General features: G+C 45.7%; 1 protein-coding gene across 4 annotated transcripts in view; it reads right to left on the minus strand.

The window, feature by feature from the left end:
• Positions 1–6,868: 6,868 nt before the first annotated feature.
• Positions 6,869–22,802, minus strand: part of NIPSNAP2 (nipsnap homolog 2) — a 30,806-nt gene continuing 14,872 nt past the window's right edge. Inside the window, exons 6-10 of one of the 4 annotated variants that reach the window (XR_014840323.1) lie at positions 21,426–21,566; positions 19,852–19,883; positions 11,767–12,787; positions 9,596–9,815; positions 6,869–8,022 (exon numbers count right to left, since the gene is read on the minus strand). Coding sequence is in view for 1 of the 4 variants with exons in the window: in XM_021086363.2 (XP_020942022.1) it covers positions 7,958–8,022; positions 9,596–9,679; positions 12,693–12,787; positions 19,852–19,883; positions 21,426–21,566 (417 nt within the window). In the remaining 3 variants the exon portion in view is untranslated. Of the gene's footprint in view, positions 8,023–9,595; positions 9,816–11,766; positions 13,107–16,284; positions 16,550–17,951; positions 19,884–21,425; positions 21,567–22,802 lie in introns of those variants that run through there. The other 3 variants (XR_014840324.1, XM_021086363.2, XR_014840325.1) reach the window with 3 other exon arrangements.

The raw sequence follows: 22,802 nt of genomic DNA on the forward strand, positions 1-22,802 counted from the left end.
ACCCCTAGCCTGGGAACGTCCATATGCCACAGATGTGGCCCTAAAAAGACAAAAGACAAAAAGAACTAAAAAGTTTTACTTATCCCAAATGAAGGTTAGCATTTTCCCTTAAATGAATTAAGATATAACTCCTCAGAGCACATACGAGCCATTTCTTTCTTACAGATGACTTGGGAAGACCTGCAATCCCAGGTTCATGTTTACTCTGAGCAGAGCCTTGAAAGGGACATTTCAGAACAGGTTTTGCAAGGATGAGCTTATATATGCTCCCTGGTGGGAAAATGGGGAGACAGAGCCCGGGTTAGGAAGAGGCAGCCCATGAGCGGATGCTCTTGGATAATTAGCTAGAAGAGGCCGGAAGGGATCTAACACTGGAAGTTATTTGAAAAATTTATAATTTAACCATCATCAAATTTGGCCAAACAATCAGGTAATTATTTAGTCAAATAATCAAATGAGATGAATCAAATTTCCTTCCACATCAGGGTTTCTGTAGGAGAGCCAGGAAATCGGTTTGGCAGCATTTAAATGAGACCACAGACAGCGAGGCAGTTGTTCCATAATTGTGAGCGCTCACTGGCAACTCTCCTAGAGGCGGTTTTGTGGTGTCGGCACTTCCAGGGGCTCCAAGTGGGCAGGACCAGGCCTGCCAGGGTTGTGCAGAGAGGGCAGGCGCTGCAGGCTGCCTCAGCCTCTGCCACCACCCTGTGTGCCTGAGCTGCAACAAGCCTCGGCCGGGAGGTGACAGGCCTGCAGAGCCTGCCCTCCGCTGGGCAGTGGCCTCAACAGGCAGTGCGTACTGACTTTGGCTCAGAGGAGTCTGAGCTGCTGAGAAATTGCAATTCCCACAGAGAATCTTTTATAGCAGCCACGCAACCCTTCCTCTGGCCCTTGGCTGCCCCGCTGTCAGCCAGCTGCCCAGGAGCAGCAGGCACAGTCCCTGCTTTGTCGTGTCAGAGGGGTGAGTTTGAAACATCGGAGAACTGTGCTAACCTCTTTCATGCTTGTCTAATTCCGGACTCACTGGCAACAGCTACAGCATGGCTCTCCCGGGAGCTCTGTACATGGTGACACCAGGACAGGAATCAGAAAGCAGTGCCAGTGTCATGTGGCTTCCTACCCTTGTGACACCATCTTTGATTCTGATTGAGCATTTGCTTATGTCAACCACAAAATTGATGTGATTTCCACAGCATTCTTTTTTTTATATGTCTATACATAATATACATCACTATTTATATATGTAATTATATATATACTTCTAGAGGCATTAGCATGTAGTATTTCAGAGAGTTCTGTTGTCAGACTGCCAACCTTTTTTTTTTTTTTTTTGCTTTTTAGGGCCACACCTGTGGCATATGGAGGTTCCCAGGCTAGGGGTCTAATCGGGGCTACAGCTGCCGGCCTACACCACAGTCACAGCCATGCCAGATCTGAGCCACATCTGGGACCTACACCGCAGCTTGTGGCAACACCAGATCCTTAACCCACTGAGCGAGGCCAGGGATGGAACCCGCCACCTCATGGTTCCTAGTTGGATTCATTTCCCCTGCGCCATGATGGGAACTCCCTCCACAGCATTCTTTATCCATGCATTACCAGACTGTTCACAATTTACCGGGGCCAGGAGAACCCACCCTAAGCTGTGATCCTAAGTGTTAACATATATTAATACAGTAGATGAAATTTTACTTCCTAGGAAGGAAGACAAATTGGGCAAGAACTGCTAAAGTGATCATTTGATAAATAAGCTTAATGATAGAATGTTCCTGTCAAAAAGTCACCACGTGACCTCCATGTGGCTAAATTAATGGTCTATTTTCAGCCCTCATCCAACCCAGCCTCGAAGGAGCATTTGGCACCGGTGCTCTCATGCTTGCTGGACTTTCTCCACTGGGTTTTCATGAAAAAAATCCCACGTCCTTGAGTTTCCTCTTATTTCCTTGGTGGCTTCTCACTCTCCTTCTTGGTCCTTTTCTCTGTCTTAAACTCACTTCCCACTGACTTTCTTATTTTTGAAAAATTTTCCTTGAGTATAGCTGATTTACAGTGTGGTGTTAATTTCTGCTGTAGGGCAAAGTGATTCAGTTTATATATAAATATATATATATTTATTCTTTTCCATTATGGTTTATGGTTCCATTATGGTTTCTCACAGGATATTGAATATGGTTCCCTGTGCTGTTCAGTAGGACCTTGTTGTGTATCCATGCTCTATAGAGACTAGTCTGCATCTGTTTCATAGATAGGATAGACGTGTTCACTTGCATCTTTTTTTTTTTTTTTTTTTTTAACAGCTGCACATTTGTAGCATATGGAGGTTCCTGGGCTAGGGGTCAAATCTGAGCTGCAGCTGTCAGCCTACACTACAGCCACAGCAACGTGGGCTCCAGCCCACATCTGTGACAACTTGTGGCAACACTGGATCCTTAACCCACTAAGCGAGGCCAGGATTGAACTGGCATCCTCATGGAGACTATGTTGGAGTCTTAACTGGATGAGCCACAACAGGAACTCCATTTGTGTCATATTTTAGATTCCACATATAAGTGATATCATATGGTATTTGTCTTTCTCTGACTTACCTTGCTTAGTACAACAATCTCAAGGTCCATCCATGTTGCTGCAAATGGTATTATTTCATTCTTTTTTATGGCTGAGTAATATTCCATTGGATATATGTACTATGTCTTCTTTATCCATTCATCTGTCGATGGACATTTAAGTTGTTTCCATGGCTTAGTTGTTGTGAATATGCTGCTATGAACACGGGATGCATGTTATCTTACTGAATTACAGTTTGCTCTGGATATATACCCAAGAGTGGAATTGTTGGATTGTATATGGCAACTCTATTTTTAGTTGAGGAAACTCCATACTGTTTTCCATGGCGGCTGCCCCAGTTTACATTCCAACAGTGTAGGAGGGTTCCTTTTTCTCCACACCCTCTCCAGTATTTGTAGGTTTTTTAAATTTGTGGACTGACCATTCTGACCAGTGTGCGCGGTAGTTTCACACTGTAGTTTTGATTTGCATTTCTCAATAATTAGAATGCTGAGCATCTTTTCATGTGCCTATTGGCCATCTGTCTATCTAATTTGGAGAAATGTCTATTTAGGTCTTCTCCCCATTTTTCTACTGAGTTGTTTGCTTTTGTTATTGAGTTGTATTTGCATATTTTGGAAATGAATCCTTGTCGGTTGCATTATTTGCAAATATTTTCTCCCAGTCCATAGATCGTCTTTTTATTTGTGGTTTCCTTTGTTATGCAAAAGCTTATACATTTGATTAGGTCTCATTTGCTTATTTTTGCTTTTATTTCTGTTGCCTTGGGAGACTGACCTAAGAAAACATTGCTATGATTTATGTCAGAGAATGTTTTGCTCTCCCCATGGACTTAAATTCTACACACAGACAATAGTATCCCAGGCCAGACTGTGCTCCTGAATTTCAGACTCCTATACCCAACTGCCTCCCTGGCATCTCCACCTGGCTATGTGCATAGACATCTCAAACTCAACATGAGCAAAGTGAAATTCCTGATCTTCCCCCCCCCGCAAAATTTGTTCCACCTCCAGCCTTCCCCATCCTTCCACTTACTGAGGCCAAAGATGTAAGTCACTTTTCCATTTTTCCCTTTCATTCACACTCACTTGTCCAGGAAGGTATCGTGGCTGGGTTGTCAGACTATATTTAGAATCTGACCATTCTCCCTGCTTCCACGGGTATCCCTAGTCCAGGCCATCATTTAAAATGTAAGTCAGGAGTTCCCGTCACGGCTCAGTGGTTAATGAATCTATCATCCATGAGGACGCAGGTTCAATCCCTGGCCTTGCTCAGTGGCTTAAGGATCCTGCATTGCTGTGGCTGTGGTGTCGGCTGGCAGCTACAGCTCTGATTTGACCCCTAGCCTGGGAACCTCCATATGCTGTGGGTGCAGCCCTAAAAAGCAAAAACAAAAACAAAAAACCTAAGTCAGGTCATGCCCTTCCTTGGCTCAAAACCTTCCAGCGGAGGAGTTCCCACTGTGGCTTAGTGGGTTAAGAACATAGTCTCCATGAGGATGTGGGTTGGATCCCTGGCCTCACTCAGTGAGCTAACAATCTGGTGTTGCCGTGAGCTGTGGTGTAGGTGGCAGACGCGACTCAGATCTGGTGTTGCTGTGGCTGTGGTGTAGGCCAGAAGCTGCAGCTCTGATCTGACCCCTAGTCTGGGAACTGCCATATGCTGCAGGTGTGGCCTTAAAAAAAAAAAACAAAAAAACCTTTCTTCCAGTGGATCCCATCTCACTTAAAGGCCAAGGTCATTCCAGCGGCTTCCAGCCCTCACTGCTCCAGCTCTGTGACCCCTGTGACCTCTTCTCCCACCAGGCTCTCGGTCTCCTGTTCCCGCCCCGGTGGTCTCCACCGGCTCTGGTGCACAGCAGGCACGGGCCTGCTGCGGGGCTGTGCTGTCTCCACCCTGCAGCACAGAGGGAGTTCTCCCCAAACACTGGCTAACTTCCTCACCTCCAATTTTTTTCTTAAATCTTAAGCTTCTCGGGGAGGCCAGCTTTGATCAGACATGTACCATTACGTACTGCCTGCCCCTCCAGCCCACCCTCAAGAGTCCCGATCTTCATTACCCTGTTCTGCCTTCTTGCTACGGCACTGACCAACCTCTGCCATTCCAGGTAACTTACAATGTCTTACCTTTTATTATTATTTTTTGTTTCTAACAGGGTTTATTCACAGTGCCACATTTTGTTCTTGCATATACTGCCCTTATCTCATTGAGTTTTTTCATTTAATCGTAATGCAGTGTGACAGTGTTTTTTATTTTAATTTTTATTAATCTTAATTGCCCATCTCCTCTTGCTGGACTGTAAGTTTCACGAGGGCAGGGATCATGTTTTGTTCATGATGTTATTCCAAGTGCCTGGTGCTTGGCACAGTGTTTGTGGAACTGAATGAAGCCTGACATCCCCTGTGGGGCTTTTTTGCTGCCTTGGGAAAGCTAATGACTTAGCACAGAAATTCCTCAGGACTCCTGGAGTAGGGCGCATTCTGAAAGAAGTCCATTTTAGAGAGTCCGATATATTGCTCTCTGCTTTTCTGAACGGAGAGATCCTTTAAGAAAGCAAGACGAAAAGAGAGCAGCAGACTATTTCTAAAAGAAAATATTCTTGCATATCCCGTTTGGCACGTGCACACTCCGGTTCCCGCCAGACACAGAATGGCCAGTGGACGGGATGCTGGCTGGACGAAGCAGTCTGAGGAATCTCTTGAGCCCAGTTATGAAGGTTAATTTTATGTGTCAACTTGACTGGCCTAGGGGACGCCTGGAGAGCTGGTAAATCTTTATTTCTGGGCGTGTCTGTGAGGGTTTTTCTGGGAGAGATTAGCATCTGGTTCAACGGACTGAGTGCAATGCACTGCCGTCCAGTACGGGTGGGTATCACCCCAGCTGTGGTGGGGTGAAAGGAACAAAAAGGTCAGTGAAGGGCGAACTCACTCTCTTCTGGAGCTGGGTCGTCCACCTTTTGCTCTGATAGTGGCGTTTCTTGTTCATGGGCCTTTGACCTTGGACCTGAAGTCACACCATCAGCTCCTCGTGATTCTCAGGCCTTTGGACTTGGACAGAATCATTGGGTTTCTTGGTTCTCCAGTTGGCAGACAGCCAACTATGGCACTTCTTGGCTTCCACAATGGCATGAGCCAATTCTCTTAAAGGTATCTGTATCTCTTTCTTTTTTTGTCTTTATAAGGCTGCGCCAGTGACATAGGGAGGTTCCCAGGCTAGGGGCTGAATCGGAGCTGTAGCTGCTGGCCTACACCACAGCTCACGGCAATGCTGGATCCTTAACCCACGGAGGCAGGCCAGGGATTGAACCTGTGTCCTCGTGGATACTAGTCAGATTCGTTTCCGCTGTGCCACCACGGCAACTCCTTAAACATATCTATATCTAGATAGCCTGTTGCTTGTTTCTCCGGAGAATGCTGATACACCAGTGAATGACAGAAGATTCCTGACTTCTGCAGGGTTTATTTCATTTACAAGTCCATACAATTTTGTAAGTGAAACTTCTCTCTGTTCCCAGCAGTTTTTTTCAGTTTTGAATAGCTAAATTACCTTTACTAGTAATGCTAATTCTACCATTCTTCTTTAAGTAAAAAAAAAAAAAAAAAAAAAAACTGCTTTAGAAAGCAGTTTCACTTAAAGTGTTCTTTTAGGAGTTCCCACTGTAGCACAGTGGGCTAAGGATCTGGCATTGTTTCTGCAACAGCGCAGGTTTGATCCCCAGCCTGGCGTAGTGGGTTAAAGATCCAGTATTGCTGCATATGTGGCGCAGGATGTAACTGCAGCTCAGGTTCGATCCCAGGCCCAGGAACTTGCATATGTCTCAGGTGCAGCCAAGGAAAGTAGTTCATTCATTCTGCAGACATGCTCTGAGCATCTAATGAGTGGAACGGCTGGTGCTAAGCTGCAGGTTCTATGCTGGAACTCACTGTACCCTCTCTCTCCTCCTGCCTCCCAAAGAGTCAGTTACAGAAATTCAGAACTGAAGGGGCCTTAAAGTCTGCTGCGTTCAACCTCCTCATTTTAGAGATGAAAGCACTCAACCCCAAAGCAGCTACGTTCCCCATCGGGGAGCAGAGCCTGTTCCTCCCCTGGCAGCCCAGCCCCCACACGCTGTGACAGCCGCCCTGGTTCACAAGCTTCCGTTCCCCACGACACCTTCCAAATGGCCAGGAGGAGCGGCCGACGAGCTCGTGTCGTTCGTACTCTGTACACTCGCTTCTGCCCACTGAACCAGGACAGGCTATTTTTCAAGAGTGACAGGGTCCTTCTCAGCACTGGTTCATTTAAGAAGATTGCAAACGTGTGATATGTGAAAATTTAGAGGATTTTATTGATTTTTATATATTCTTGCAGAAAACCATTCACATGGAAAAGCTTGACATTTGCTAGGAGAATTAGTCACACCTGAACATCAGTTCTTTGATCCGGGGGTCAGACGTCAGTTTTCATTTCAACAGGACTTTCACATGATCACAGTCACGAAATTGGCACACGCTATTAAAAACTCAGTCAGAGCAAGACAAAGGAGGCAGTTTTATGCCAGTTTCAATTCAACATGCACCACCCCTCATACATGATCTGGCAAGTATCTGCTGTGAGCCAAAATATTAACCAGAGAATGGCTGAGGTCACAAATGATTGTTTACAAAATAAAACCTCTTTTTCTAGGGCTACCTACCGTGTTATAGAAAAATAGTCCAAATAAAAATTAGTGCCATTCAAGGTGTACATGTCAAAGTCACATGTGATACACAGGTTCAAGCCATTTTCCCCCTCATATAAAGACATTACCATAGACGAGGTGGATTAAATGTACCCGGGGAACGACCACCAGCTTAGTGATGACACACTGTCTACTATGCTGACGTTAAAAAGGAGAGAAATAAAACATTTTCAGGTACTGGGTGCACTCAGATTTTGTTCCTAATCTGAGACTCAGGAAAAAAATGCTACAGAAACATGACAAAATTTATATTTCTTCCTGATACAAGAAAATTTGTCTAAAAAATCTGCAGTTATAAAACAGATTTGCTTTTTATAAAGAAATGACTTAACGTTTTCCCATGGTTATCCGGATTGTCAGTTGGAGGTGATTCAAATTTTAATTTGGGCCCTCTTCCGGGGGGCGGGGGGTGGGGGGCGGCTTGGGATTATAAGGTATCGCTGAGAAACACGGGCGGTTTCCGAGGACTGCAGCGCAGTTACAATCAGCCACACGGCAATAGTCTCCTTTCTTGTGATCGTTATGTAAATTTTAAAGAAAAGAGGTCTCTTACAAGCTATGTACAGCAGTTTACGCTTCAGTGTTGCTTGTTCACTTGATGTACAGTTCAAATTAATTTATGACACGTACTTGTCACATCACTGAATGTAGGCACATCTAAATCCCAGAGCTTTACTGGAGGGGTGAGGTCTTCTGTGGGATCATGATTCTGGATTCCATCTCCTGAATAAGCGGGACTGAAAACAAGGATCCGGGTTATTGGGCTTGACCTCTCCTGAGCAGACTGAAGCAGACAGACATTAACAGGCTGCTGCAGATGTTGAGAAGCTGTGCTGCTGGAAATCGGAAGAGGGTCCTGGAATAGTCAGGACCCGCCTCGGGTAGAAATAAACAAGCTGATGATAACCAGCCTAGGTTACTACAATTCAAACACATTCTGTCGGGAGATGTGTTTCGTTTGCAGGAAATTAGGAAAGTCCCTGTTGTGAGAAAAACGGTGCTTTTTCACAAGCCTCTCTGAACGGCAATAAAATGTACATAAAATCAAACAGTTTGACTGTATTCTGTATAAAGGAACAAGTACACTGCACCTGGAAAAACTGGAAACCTCCTTGCTGAGTAAAGCACATCTTTGGGAACTAATGAGACTGTAAGAATACAGAGCAGAGCCATGTACACTTTGTGATTTTTTTTGAACTAAAAGACAAGATAATAGTCATTTTTCAGAACAGACAGCTCTTTGATTTTCTTGGTAGGATGTGGGCGTAAATGTACCTGACATGCAACGTGGGTGGTACTTACTACCTGCACGGGCGTCACAGGGTGGTACTCAGCCGGGCTGTTTTCTTTTAAAAAACGAACAACTAGGATTTCATCGTATATACGTATGTGGGTACACATGCATGTGTAGTGTACACGTATATGCACAGGCACATACACGTACAAATGGAAAGTCTAAATATCTAATTTTCTTTTTTGCTTTTTAGGGCCACACCCGAGGCATATGGAGGTTCCCAGGCTAGGGGTCGAATCAGAGCCGTAGCCATTGCCCTTCGCCACAGCCATGCAGATCCAAGCCACATCTGTGACCTACACCACAGCTCACAGCAACACTGGATCCCCAAACCACTGATCAAGGCCAGGGATCGAACCTGCGTCCTCATGGATACCAGTCAGATTCGTTTCCACTGAGCCAAGATGGGAACTCCCATCAAATTAATTTTCAAAGTTACTTTTAATTGTTGTACTAAATTGTAATGTTTTGGGGGATGGACGATTTTTACGAGAAAGAGAAAGCTTAAAAAATTTGTAAATTTTTTAGAGAATATAGAAATGTACAAAAGTAATGATGTAAAATTTACAAAATACAAGTATCTGAACACTGTATCGGATAACATATATACTTGAAAGCATGAAGATTCTATTAAAAAAAGTCATGTACTAGCATCCATGAGGACATGGGTTCGATCCCTGGCTCAGTGGGTTAAGGATCTGCAATTGCCGTGAGCTATGGTGTAGGTTGCAGACACAGCTTGGATCCCGTGTTCCTATGGCTGTGCTATAGGCTGGTGGCTACAGCTCTGATTCGACCCCTAGCCTGGGAACCTCCATATGCCACAGGAGCAGCCATAAAAAGACAAAAAAAAAAAAAAAAAAAAGAAAGAAAAAGTCACGCAACCAAAGAAAAATACATTTCTCTATCCTAGAGCAACATACTATTTAAAAAAATACACATTAGTTTCAGGGTGAAAGAACATTAAAACAATGAGATGAGAGGAATGAAATGTTTTAAGCCTATTAAAATATTACCTGTGTAATAGACCAGTTCTTCCCAGCCGTGTTTATGCCATGCTGCATTCCGGATATCTTCTCTGGTCTGAAGATCCTTGTAAGCTTAAAAATAGCCACATAGGAGAATTAAGACTTAAACCGAACTGGAGTTCCCGTCACAGCTCAGTGGTTAACGAACACAACTACAATCTATGAAGACGAGGGTTTGATCCCTGGCACTGTTCAGTGGGTTAAGGATCTGGCTTTGCTGTGGCTGTGGTGTAGGCCAGCAGCTTCAGCTCCGATTCAGCCCCTGGCCTGGGAACCTCCATGTGCTGTGGGTATGGCCCTAAAAAGCCAAAAGCCAAAAAAAAAACAAAAACAAAAAAACTTAAACTGGTACAGGGCTGAGTGTGGGCTGGTTCCAGGACCCACTGGGAATACCCAAAGCGACAGAGGCTCAAGTCCCACAGTCGGGCCTCTGTGCCCCTGGTTCTGCACCTTCGGATTCAGCCAACTGTGGACTGGGTGGTACTGTGTGTACTTACTGAAAAAGATCCGTGTATCCACGCAGTTCAAACCTGGGCTGTTCAAGGGTCACCTGCATGTGCAGTGAGTGTTGATTCTGTGGCTCATCTAGTTTTCTCAAAGGGCCTGCACATCCACCTCGACTCGTGCTGGGGTGACGTCTCAATAAGCCTAAGTCCACAATGCATTCACTGTGCCTCGGCTCTTGGAACATCCCAGCTCAGCCTTTCGACCTTAAAGGTGCTCAGAACTTGGTACCGACAGTTGGGCAAAATCACCTGACACGGGAAGTTCCTGTTGTGGCTCAGCAATAAGGAGGCTGACGAGGATTCATGAGGATGCGGGTTCAATCCCTGGCCTCCATCAGTGGGTTAAGGATCCAGGGTTGCGATGAGCTGTGGTGTAGGCTGGCACTTACAGCTCCCATTCTGCCCCTATCTTGGGAACTTCCATATGCCTCGGGTGCGGCCCTAAAAAGCAAAAAAAGTCTGACACAAAACTCATTTAATCAGTGGGGATAGCTCGTGTAATTTACGGAATATGGTATTGAAAGTGAAAAGTGGAACGTTCGGAAGTGTATCGTGGTTCAGTCCTGTGATCGCCTGGCTGACTGGGAGCTGTGGCTGCCCCTGCCTGGGCACCACGAGAGCATGTGTCGACAGCCCCGGGAAACAGTAAAATGCAAAACTCGAAGTATAGTTTCTGCTGAATGTGGATCACTTTTGGATCGTCATAAAGCTGAAAAATTGTACGTTGAACCACCATAAATCGGGGACCATCAACCCTTGGGGGATTTAGTACTAAGTTGCTGTGTTCCTCTGAGCAAAATTTATTAGACCTTGTGGGGGACACAAAAGAATCTGCTCACATCTTACAGTCAGGTGCATCCAAGACACACCTTTACAAACCACGTGACCTTCCCCAGTTAACATGTTGATCCATAACCAGGAACTGTCAGATGACAGAGAAGCCATGTTAGACTCCATTCTGCTCAGCATTTAGGAAGCACTACGGTGATTTGGGTGAGATGCTGTTCAATGCAGTGGAAAACAGACTCCACGGTGAGAATGGAGCCGCCTGGAAGCTGGGATCTAACCGAGTGGGTCTTAAGGCTGAAAAGGACATTTCATCATCGACATGCAGGGATGGGAGAGAAGGCCTCCAGCGGGCGGGAAGAGCAGGCGCAAAGGGTCAGAGTCCTTGGCGTGCAATGCAGAGAGCACTCATCTGGGTGCCTTGGTTTTGGGTTGCCAACCTGGGCAAGACCCTTCCAACCCCAGACCAGGGAAATGCCTCTTAGGCATCTCGACACAGTGTCGGATGAGACGAAAAGATCACCCAGGGCTCCCTCGTCAGTTCGAGTTTCTGTTTGGGGGCTTCCTTCTCCCTGTGGGAAGACCTAACCTTGTAGGCCTGGCAATTTGACCATCTAAGGACAAAATTCACCTCTACTAGTAATGGATGTACATTTATTACATGAAATTTTTTTTTTTTTTTTTTTGGTCTTTTTGCCATTTTCTTGGGCCGCTCCCACGGCATATGGAGGTTCCCAGGCCAGGGGTCTAATAGGAGCTGTAGCCGCCAGCCTACGCCAGAGCCACAGCAACGGGGGATCCGAGCTGTGTCTGCGACCTACACCACAGCTCACGGCAACGCCGGATCCTCAACCCACTGGGCAAGGCCAGGGATTGAACCCGAAACCTCATGGTTCCTAGTCAGATTCGTTAACCACTGAGCCACGATGGGAACTCCTATTACATGAAATTTTGAAGATGCTGAAAAACAGAAGCAAAAAGAAATCTTTACCTCTTACCACTGGAGGAAAACAGTTAACATTCATGTGACAGATGGCAGTGTCCTCATCAGGGTCATGTGCAGTTAGTGCACATGAGCTGATGCCCCCTTGCAGGGCACACAGGTTGGAGGGGCCTGTGTTCTTTTAAAAATTTCTTAATTAAAAAAATTTGGTGGGGGGGTAGAATATATCTAACAAAATTTACTAATCCCCCCTTTTTTTCAGGGCAGCACCCATGGCATATGGAAGTTCCCGGGCTGGGGATCAAATCGGAGCTGTAGCCGCCACAGCCATAGCAACACCAGATCTGAGCCGCATCTGCAACTTACACCACGGCTCACGGCAACGCCAGATCCTTAACCCACTGAGCAAGGGCAGGGACCGAACCCGCAACCTCATGGTTCCTAGTCGGATTCTTTAACCACTGCGCCATGACAGGAACTCCTATTTTTATTATTTTTAGATGTATAATCAGTGGCATTAAGTCCATTCACACTGTGCCACCCTCATTCCTAGCCATCTCTAAAGCTTTTTCATCATCCCAAATTAAAGCTTTGGCAGTTCCTGGTCGGGTGCAGCTACAGCTCTGATTCGATCCCTGACCTGGGAACTTCCATATTTCAAAAGTGGGGCCAAACACCAAAACCAAAACTTTATCCACTGAAAATCTTCCCATGCCCCCTGCCATCTGGGATGTGTGGATCGGCCAGTGTTTAAGTTCCTGACTTGAGATGTGCTTTACTGCCTTGGACGACTTACTTAGTAATGAACCCTGAAATCCCAGGAACACACACATGACGGGAAAAGACATACCCCAAAGATGATGCACCATGTACAGCTCCCCAATCTGGGAGAAGAAGCCTCCAACTGCTTCATTCCCGTCCTGTCTGAAGCGAATTGCACGAGCCCTAAACGGGGAAAAAAACAATGTTCAGATGTTGGACCAGATATGTTAACAAGTACCAGCGAGTCTCCCCATACTTCGCAAGTGGTTCAGAACGAAGAATAATTGTTAAACTGTCACATGCGTTTGAAAGATATTTTAATGACCATAAGATGTAGATGTACCTTTCTGTAACTCATCATTTTTGTGAGGAGTGGAGAGTAATTAATCACTACTAATATAAAAACTGGGGGAGTTCTCGTCATGGCACAGTGGAAATGAATCCAACTGGGAACCATGAGGTTTCTGGTTCGATCCCTGGCTTTGCTCAGTGGATTAAGGATCTGGCATTGCCATGAGCTGTGGTGTAGGTCACAGACACGGCTCGGATTTGGCGTGGCTGTGGCTATGGCTGGCAGCTATAGCTCTGATTAGACCCCTAGCCTGAGAACCTCCATATACTAAAAAACAAAAAACAAAAAAACCTGGGAGTTCCCACTGCGGCTCAGCAAAAACGAACCTGATTAGTATCCATGAGGATGTGGGTTTGATCCCTGGGCTCACTCAGTGGGTTAAGGACTCAGCATTGCATGAGCTGTGGTGTAGGTCGCAGACTCAGCTTGGATCACAAGTTGCTGTGGCTGTGGTGTAGGCCAGCAGCTGCAGCTCCGATTTGACCCCTTTCCATATGCTATGGATGTGGCCTTAAAAAAAACAAAAACAAAAACAAAAACAAAAAACCACACACACATGAGAATAAGTGATTGTGCTGCTGATTCTTCTTTTTGTAATGGCCACACCTACACAGCATATGCAAGTTCCCCAGCCAGGGACTGAATCTGAGCAGCACCTGCAATCCACACCTCTACACCAGAGCTGCAGCAACGCCCTTAACCCACTGCTGCCAGGCAGGGTATCAAACCTGTGTCTCCACAGCAACCTGAGCTGCTGCAGTCAGACTCTTAACTCACTGCACCACAGCAGCGATTCCTGTGCTGCTGGATCTTAATGTAAAATATAGAAAGTTGCCAGAGGAAAGGACCTGTCAATTTAAAAAGAGTAGCTTTCCCAGTTCAGCAGTGTCTCTGCAGCGCCGGGATGCAGTTTGATCTTGGCCCAGCACAGCGGGTTAGGAACCTGGCATTGCCACAGCTGCAGTGGAAGTCACGAGTGTGGCTTGGATCTGATCCCTGGCCCGGGAACTCCATGTCCCAATGGGGGTGGGGGTGGGCAAAAAAAAAGAGAAAAAAAGTTGCTTTCCAAGAACACACAGAAAGGGAGGGAATTCTGGATACAAGAGCACCCAGAGTGCCACTGGCACTGTTTCCCAAGGGAGACAGGGAGCTCCCCGGGAGAATGCCGCTGCAAGTCGAAGGAAGCACGCCTCCACGGCAGCAGCGGACAGAGCACAACGAGACACATGCAGCTCTCTGGTCTACCGGGTGGGGGCTTCTCCGACAGCGTGTGGGCATGGACAGGAACTTCCCGGCAGTTCACCGGCACTCCCACCACTGCAGCCTGAACCGAAGCTGCCTCTTTTGTTCTATTCCTACCTGAGCAAACCGTCAGGAAAGGAAGTACCCAATGGCCTGTGCTATGTACCATGTGTGGGCAAAGCTGTGTATATATGTGTGTCTGTGTGTATAACATCAGACTGTAGAGTGCCCGTCCTGGCTCAGGAGAAATGAATCTGACTAGCATCCACAAGGACACAGGTTCAATCCCTGGTCTCACTCAGTGGGTTAAGGATCCGAAGTTGCTGTGAGCTGTGGTGTAGACCGACAGCTACAGCTCTGAATGGACCCCTAGCCTGGGAACCTCCATATGCTGAGGGTGTGGCCCTAAAAGGAGGAGAAAAAAGAGTCGGAAGCCATAAGCAAAGGTATCAACACGTTGCTATTGACAGTGAGACAAGATAATTTTTTTTGTCTTTTTGGGGCCACACTCGCAGCATATGGAAGTTCCCAGGCTAGGGGCTGAACTGGAGCTGTAGCCACAGGCCTATGACACAGCCACGGCAACACTGATCCTTAACCCACTGAGTGAGCCCGGGGATTGAACTTGCATTCTTATGGACACTAATCAGGTTCGTTATCACTGAGCCTCAAGATACTTGAGTTGTCTTGACCAGAGCCTTCTCTTCTTGGAGGCAAAATTCACAGCAACAGAAGGAGAATATCTCAAAGCAGGGGTTGGAATCGGGAGCCAGTGCCTGTGGCGGGAGTGGGGAAGCCTGGCTCCTTCGGGTCACTTTGTGCATCTCGGCTCTCATTCGCCATGTGCTCAAGTGTGCCAAGGTGACCCAGGCTTTCAGGCTCTTTTGGGAAGGAGAGATCTCTTGCTGTTGCCCCACGGGTTACCTCCAAGTGACAGTCACTTTAACCTTACAGGTAGTGTTAAGTGATTATAATCTTCAAAAATTACAAATCTGATTAGTAAATTATGGAAATTAAGCAAATCACTTTAACGTGCATTCCGACTCCAAGGGGAAAAAAATTCTAGGTCTCATTGACAGTGATATTCAGGGTTGTTCATTTCATTCTGAATTGTTCTCATTCACTTACGGTGGGCAAAGAAAACATACCTGCCTCAGCCTGGACATAATCAGAAGCATGAAGAGAAGATCACTGTCTTAAACGGTTACCTATGTGCCAAAATACAAGCTGAAAGCTGAACTGGCTTTATAAATCATTTTTACAAATAACTTTTAACATAAGTGAAGAATGGCAGAGTTCCCGTTGTGGCACAATGAGAATGAATCCAAACAGTATCCCTGGCCTTGCTCAGTGGGTGAAGGATCTGGCGTTGCCGTGAGCTGTGGTGTAGGTCGCAGACGTGGCTTGGATCCCGAGTTGCTGTGGCTGTGGCTGTGGTGTAGGCCGGCAGCTGCAGCTCTGATTCGACCCCTAGCCTGGGAACCTCCACATGCTGTGGGTGTGGCCCTAAAAAGACAAAAAAAAAAAAAAAAAAAAGAAGAAAAGAAATTTCATAATTGAAATAAAGAGAGAACACACACACACTGAAAGTCAGGTAAAGGTCACGGTTCCCCTTCTCCACAGTGGCTGTACCATTTTACAGTCTCAGCAGCAATGCATAAAGATGCCGACTCACCTACAACCTCACCAACACTCGCTCCTCTGTCTGTCTGGTCACGGCCAGCACAGTGGGTGTGAAGTGCTGTCCCGCTGTGGTTTCACATGCGGTCCCACAAGGACTAAGGACGTGGGACACCTTTTCATGTGCTTGTGAGGCAGTCACAGAGCTCCTCCAAGACAATGTCAAAAATTCTTTGCCCATTAAATGTTTCCTCAAATTTACGGTTGTAGACCTTATTTTTTTTTGTAGTTAGAGAGCACCTAACATTAAATTTACCTCAACTGTTTTCAACTGCACGTACAGGCCAGGAGGGACAAGTATATTCATGCTGTGCAACAGATCTCCAGAGCTTTCCATCTCGCAAAAACTGAAGCCACACCCACTCAACTTCAACTCCCTTCCACCCAGCCCCGGGCAACCTTCTCATTTTCTGTTTCTGTGGTTGGCGAGTACTTTAGAAACCATGTAATTAGTGGAATCATAGAGTATTTGTCCTTTTGTGACTGCTTTATTTTGCTTAGCATGTTACAAGGTTCACCCTGCACGTGGCAGGATTTCCTTCTTTTTAAAAGTTGCATCATATTCTAAGTATATGCCGTGGAGTTCTGGTCGTGGCTCAGCAGAAACAAATGTGACCAGCATCCATGAGGATGCAGGGTTGATCCCTGGCATTGCTCAGTGAGTTAAGGATCTGGCGTTGCTGCGGCTGTGGTGAGGGCCGGCGGCTATAGCTCTGATTTGATTCCTAGCCTGGGAATCTCCACATGCCTTGGGTGTGGCCTTAAAAAGACAAATATCAATACATACATGTACATTTTTATCATTCATCTGCTGGAGACATTTAGGTTCCTCCCACTTCTTTTTTTTTTTTTGTCTTTTTTGCTATTTCTTGGGCCGCTCCTGCGGCATATGGAGGTTCCCAGGCTAGGGGTCGAATTGGAGCTGTAGCCACCGGCCTACACCAGAGCCACAGCAATTCGGGATCCGAGCCGCGTCTGCAACCTACACCACAGCTCATGGCAATGCCAGATCGTTAACCCACTGAGCAAGGGCAGGGACGGAACCCGCAACCTCATGGTTCCTAGTCGGATTCGTTAACCACTGCGCCACGACGGGAACTCCTCCTCCCACTTCTTACCTTCTGTGGATAATGCTGTGATGAACATGGGTGTGCAAATAGCTCTTTGAGATGCTGCTTTGAATTCTTTTGAATACATATCCAGAAGTAGGGTTGCTGCATCATGCAGTAATGCTATTTCTTATTTTTTCATTTTTTGGCTGTACCCACAGTATGTGGAAGTTCCCTGGCTAGGGACTGAACCCCTGCCACAGCAGCAACCCAAGCCACAGCAGTGTCAACGCTGGATCCTTAATCTGCTGTACCATAAGAGAATGCCAGTAATGCTTTCTTTTTTTTTTTTTAAATGTTTTGGAGACCTCTGTACTGTTTTCCATAATGGCTGCACCATTTTATATTCCTCCCTACAGGGGAAGGGTTCCGAGTCTCTCTTGGCCAACACTTGTTATTTTCTGCTCTTTTCACAAGAGCCCTCCTAAAGCTGCGAGATGAACGGTATCTATGGTTTTGATTTGCATTTCTCTAATGATTAGTGATGCTGACCTTTTTTATATGTTTTTTGGCTATCTGTATATTTTTGGAGAATTGTCTATTCAAGTTCTTTTCCCATTTTTTTTGGGCCACACCCACAGCATGTGGAAGTTCTGGGGCCAGGGATCAAACCCAAGCCACAGCAGTGATGACAATGAATCCTTAACTGCTAGGTCACCAGGGAACTCCTGAAAGTGTTATATTTTAGCTCTTACATTTAGGTCTAAAATTCATTTTGGGTTAATTTTTGTATATAATGTGAGGTAGGGGTCTAAATTCATCATCTTTTTTTTGTCTTTTTGCCTTTTTTAGGTCTGTTCCCACAGCATGTGGAGGTTCCCAGGCTAGGGGTCTAATCAAAGCTGTGGCCGCTGGCCTACGCCACAGCCACAGCAACACCAAATCCGAGCCACATCTGCAACCTACACCACAGCTCACAGCAATGCCAGATCCTTAACCCACTGAGCAAGGCCAGGGACTGAACCTGCAACCTCATGGTTCCTAGTCGGATTTGTTAACCACTGAGCCACAAAGGGAACTCCTAAATTAATCTTTTTGCAAGGATATTCAGCTCTCTCAGGACCCTCTGATGAAAAGACTATCTGTCCCCACTGAATTGCTTTGGGACATCTGTCAAAAACCAACTAACTACAAACAACTTACGCAACTCCACAGCAAAAAAGCCAACAACCCAATTGAAAAATGGGCAAAAGACCTGAATAGACATTTCTCCAAGGAAGATATACAGATGGCCAATAAGCACACGAAAAAATGCTCAGCATCACTGATTATAAGGAAATGCAAATCAAAACTACCACAAGATACCACCTCACACCAGTCAGAAAGGCCACTGTTAATAAGTCCACAACTAACAAATGCTGGAGGGAGTGTGGAGAAAAGGGAACCCTCCTATAGTGTTGGTGGGAATGTAAACTGGTAAAACCACTAGGGAGAACAGTATGGAGGTATCTTAGAAAACTATTCATAGAACTACCATGTGACCCAGCAGTCCCACTCTTGGGCATATATCCGGACAAAACTTTCCTTAAAAGAGACACATGCACTCACATGTTCATTGCAGCACTATTCACAATAGCCAAGACAACCCAAATGTCCATTGACAGATGACTGGATTAGGAAGATGAGGTATATATACACAATGGAATACTACTCAGCCATAAAAAAGAACGAAATAATGCCATTTGCAGCAACATGGATGGAACTAGCAACCCTCATCCTGAGTGAAGTAAGTCAGAAAGAGAAAGACATATACCACATGAAATCACTTATATCTAGAATCTAATATACAGCACAAAGAAACCTTTCCACAGAAAAGAAAATCATGGGTTTGGAGAACAGACTTGTGGTTGCCGAGGGGGAGGGAGTGGGATGGATGGGGCACTTGGGGTTAATAGATGCAGACTATTGACTTTGGAATGGATTAGCAATGAGATCCTGCTGTGTGGCACTCGAAACTATGTCTGGTCACTTGTGATGGAGCATGATGATGTGAAAAAAAAGAATGTATACATGTATGCATGACCGGGTCACCATGCTGTACAGTAGAAAATTGACAGAACACTGTAAACCAGCTATAATGGAAAAAAAAGATCATAAAAAAAACCGCAACTAACTGCTCACATGTGAGGATTTCTTTCTTCTTTTTCAATTCTATTCTGGTGAGCTGTATGCCTGTCCTTACACCACTCCCATGTTGTCCTGATCTCTCTAGCTTGGTAGTCAGTTTCGAAATTGGGAAGTGAGTCCTCCAACTTTGCTCCCCCTTTTCAAGGTTGTTTTAGCTATTCTGAGTCCCCTGCATTTCTAAAGCCTGCTAGGGCTTTGACTGGGATTCTGTTGAATCAGTTTGAAGAAAAACTGGTCTTTTGACAATTAAAAAAGGAAAAAGAAGCAATGGTATCATTGCGGTGCTCTTTCTGTGGCAAGAGCAATAGTTCAGAAAGATAGTAGTGAAGGAGAATGTGACATAACTTGGTGCAACACTGGGGTTTGTTTAAACAAACAAACAAAAAAACCAGAAAAAGTCCTTATCTCTCAGAGGTAAATGCTAAAATATTTACAGATGAAATGGTATGTTGCCCGGGATTTACTTCCAAATACTCCAGGTTGGGGGATTTAGAACCAAGCAAGGCTGGCTGTGTGTTGATTAATTACTGAGGCCGATAATAGGTATGGAAGCGGGGAACCTGCGGTATTCTTCTCTCTAGTTTTTCATGTGTTTGAACAATTTCATAGTATGTCAAACAAAACAACAGCGTGGCATCCAATCACGGCATAATCCCCACGTTTTACTTCTAGAATGAACACTGTGGCCGCAAAGGATCTATTTCTAAGGCAAACGCTTCACCTGGTCATATACTCACCAGTAATTGCCCCATTCGATCATAGTTCCTGGCTGAAAAGAGATTTGAATTTGGTTCGTTAGTTCTTCTGTGAAGAAGTACAGATAACAGTATAAAAAATAGCGAATGACAAGACTAACTTAATAATGTGAGATCCAACAAATAAAAAATGTAACAAAATAATATTATCCACTGTGTTCATACCCATCCCAGAGAGGGAGCAACAGGCTATGGCTTCATCTAAGGAGACAACAGATACGTCAAGTGAGAATTCAGCCATCCAACTGCAGTTATGAAGGCTAGAGTCAGGCCCATCGCCGCTAAATTGTTGGTGCCCATTCCGACTTCATTGTGAAAATTGTTTTTGACCATGCCTGTGGCACATGCAAGTTCCTGGGCCAGAGACTGAACCCGTGCCACAGCAGCAACCCCAGCTGCTGCAATGACAATGCTGGATCCTTAACCCGCTGCACCACAAGAGAACTCCTACTGTGAGATTTTTAAATAATTCAAGAAAACCTAGGAAGGACATCACTTGATCTTTTTTCCCAGGATAATACTGAGGATGAGACCACTGAGGTCTACTGATACATTTTCCCTTTAACTATGTTGCTATCTGGGCCTTTCTTTTTAGTAGTCACCTGGCAGGGAAGCATCTAGAAAGTCATACAAATTATTCCCTTTCGCTCTTACGGTGCTGTGTAACTTACTCAACAGTCACAGGCTTATTAGCTGCTCTAGTTCAATGACAACAGATGCTATATAATCTACCTGGTCCCGCATTTTAGGTCTTTCCACTTAAAAATAGAAATGCTGGAGTTCCCGTCGTGGCGCAGTGGTTAACGAATCCAACTAGGAACCATGAGGTTGTGGGTTCCATCCCTGGCCTCGCTCAGTGGGTTAAGGATCTGGCGTTGCCGTGAGCTGTGGTGTAGGTTGCAGACGTGGCTTGGATCCCACGTTGCTGTGGCTCTGGCGTAGGCCGGTAGCTACAGCTCCGATTGGATCCCTAGCCTGGGAACCTCCATATGCTGTGGGAGCGGCCCAAGAAAAGGCAAAAAACCAAAAAAACAAAAAAAAAAAAAAAGAAAAGAAAAAAAAATAGAAACACTATGCAGAAAAATGGCCAACAATAAACATTATGTATAAGGCTATAAAAACCAAATGAGCTTAGCAGAAGGGAAAGAATGAAAAAGGAAGAAGATTTAAAAAAAAGGAAACAAGAGGAGTGCCTGCTGTGGCACAACAGGGTGGGCAGCGTCTCTGGAGCACCAGGACGCAGGCTCGATCCTCAGCCTGGCACAGTGGGTTAAGGATCTGGTGATGCTGCAGCAGAGGTTGCAAATGAGACTCAGATCTGATCCCTGGCCCAGGAACTCTATATGCCATGAGGCAGCCAAAAACAAAAAAAGAAAAAAAAGAAAATTAAAAAAAAAAAAGAGGAAATAAGAGAAAAAGAACTGGACAGAGGAGAAAACCAGCCAAACACACGTCACAGATCATGCCCCCAGCGAGTGCTGTCCACTAAGCATCAGGGGCATGGGTTCTTCGCACAGAAGAATGAGGGGACGGGTAACTCACATCTCAGTACTTACTCGGAGCTGGTAAGATCTGAGCTCATAGATGTTCGGTCCTGACCGTGGGACAGGCTCGTTCCAGAAACTGAATTCCAGCAGCAGCTGATTCTTCCTCGAGAGAAGCATGTTGCTTCTCTCCTTACGGAACCGGGAAAATTCCTTTGAGGGAAAAAAGGTGCTCATGAAATCTCCTAACACTTACACACAACGAACCCACTTTAGTACCATTTACGTTCCTGCTGTTACAGAATACTCTTATAAATAGTCCAGTTGGCTGGGGGCAGTCCCAGTTTGCATCCTGTGGAACCAGCACGACTGTGAGCAGGCCTTTCACTCTCAGAGTCAACAGTCTACACAGTCAACCTAACGACTTAGAGGACAATGTAAACAAATTCAAGTTCCCACTTGTTGTGGGTTCTCCTAACAACATGTGACAGTACATTAAGAGAGGTGGCAGTTCCCATCATGGTGCAGCAGAAACCAATCTGACTGGTAACCATGAGGATGCAGGTTTGATCCCTGGCCTCGCTCAGTGGGCTGGGGATCCAGCGTTGCCAAGAGCTGTGGTGTAGGCCACAGATGCGGCTTGGATCCTGTGTTGCTGTGGCTGTGGTGTAGGCCGGCAGCTGTAGCTCCGACTGGACCCCTAGCCTAGGAATTTCCATATGCCACAGGTGTGGATCTAAAAAGACAAAAAAAAAAAGAGAGAGAGAGAGAGAGAGAGAGAGAGACCTCAAGACAGTAGATAATCCAAGACCCATTTTACACATGGACTGGGAATCTACCCAAAAGGTTCTCCTTCCTAATGATGTAATAAGGCTGTTAGAATTTTCTCGGCTAACACACGTCTGTTAGTGAAGGGAGGGGGAGGACAGCCAAGTCAGCCCAAGGCAAAGACCGTGTAGCTGGCAGTTCCTGCAGCAGGTATGTGTTAGGTAATCCAGGCTGACTGTGGCTGCCAGGCTGACTTGCCGATATCACAGCATCAGCTCATCAGTTTCTGTCTTTTTTTTTTTTTTTTTTTTTTTTTTTGTCTTTTTGCTATTTCTTGGGCCACTCCCACGGCATGTGGAGGTTCCCAGGCTAGGGTTCCAATTGGAGCTGTAGCCACCGGCCTACACCACAGCCACAGCAACGCGGGATCCGAGCTGCGTCTGCGACCTACATCACAGCTCACGGCAACGCCAGATCCTTAACCCCCTGACCAAGGGCAGGGGTCGAACCTGCAACCTCATGGTTCCTAGTCGGATTCATTAACCACTGAGCCACAACGGGAACTCCCAGCTTATCAATTTCAAAGTACAACTGACTTTTACAGTAAGAACTGTTATTCTAATGGTATTACAACTGGCTATTCTGTGTGTAAATACAACCTCAAGAGTCCAAATAATAAAA

The sequence above is a fragment of the Sus scrofa genome, chromosome 3 (genome assembly GCF_054392235.1).
Source record: "Sus scrofa isolate SSC_HxYL_T2T_F1_AM1 chromosome 3, Sscrofa_HxYL_maternal_Yorkshire_Landrace_v2.0, whole genome shotgun sequence".
Classification (NCBI taxonomy): domain Eukaryota; kingdom Metazoa; phylum Chordata; class Mammalia; order Artiodactyla; family Suidae; genus Sus; species Sus scrofa.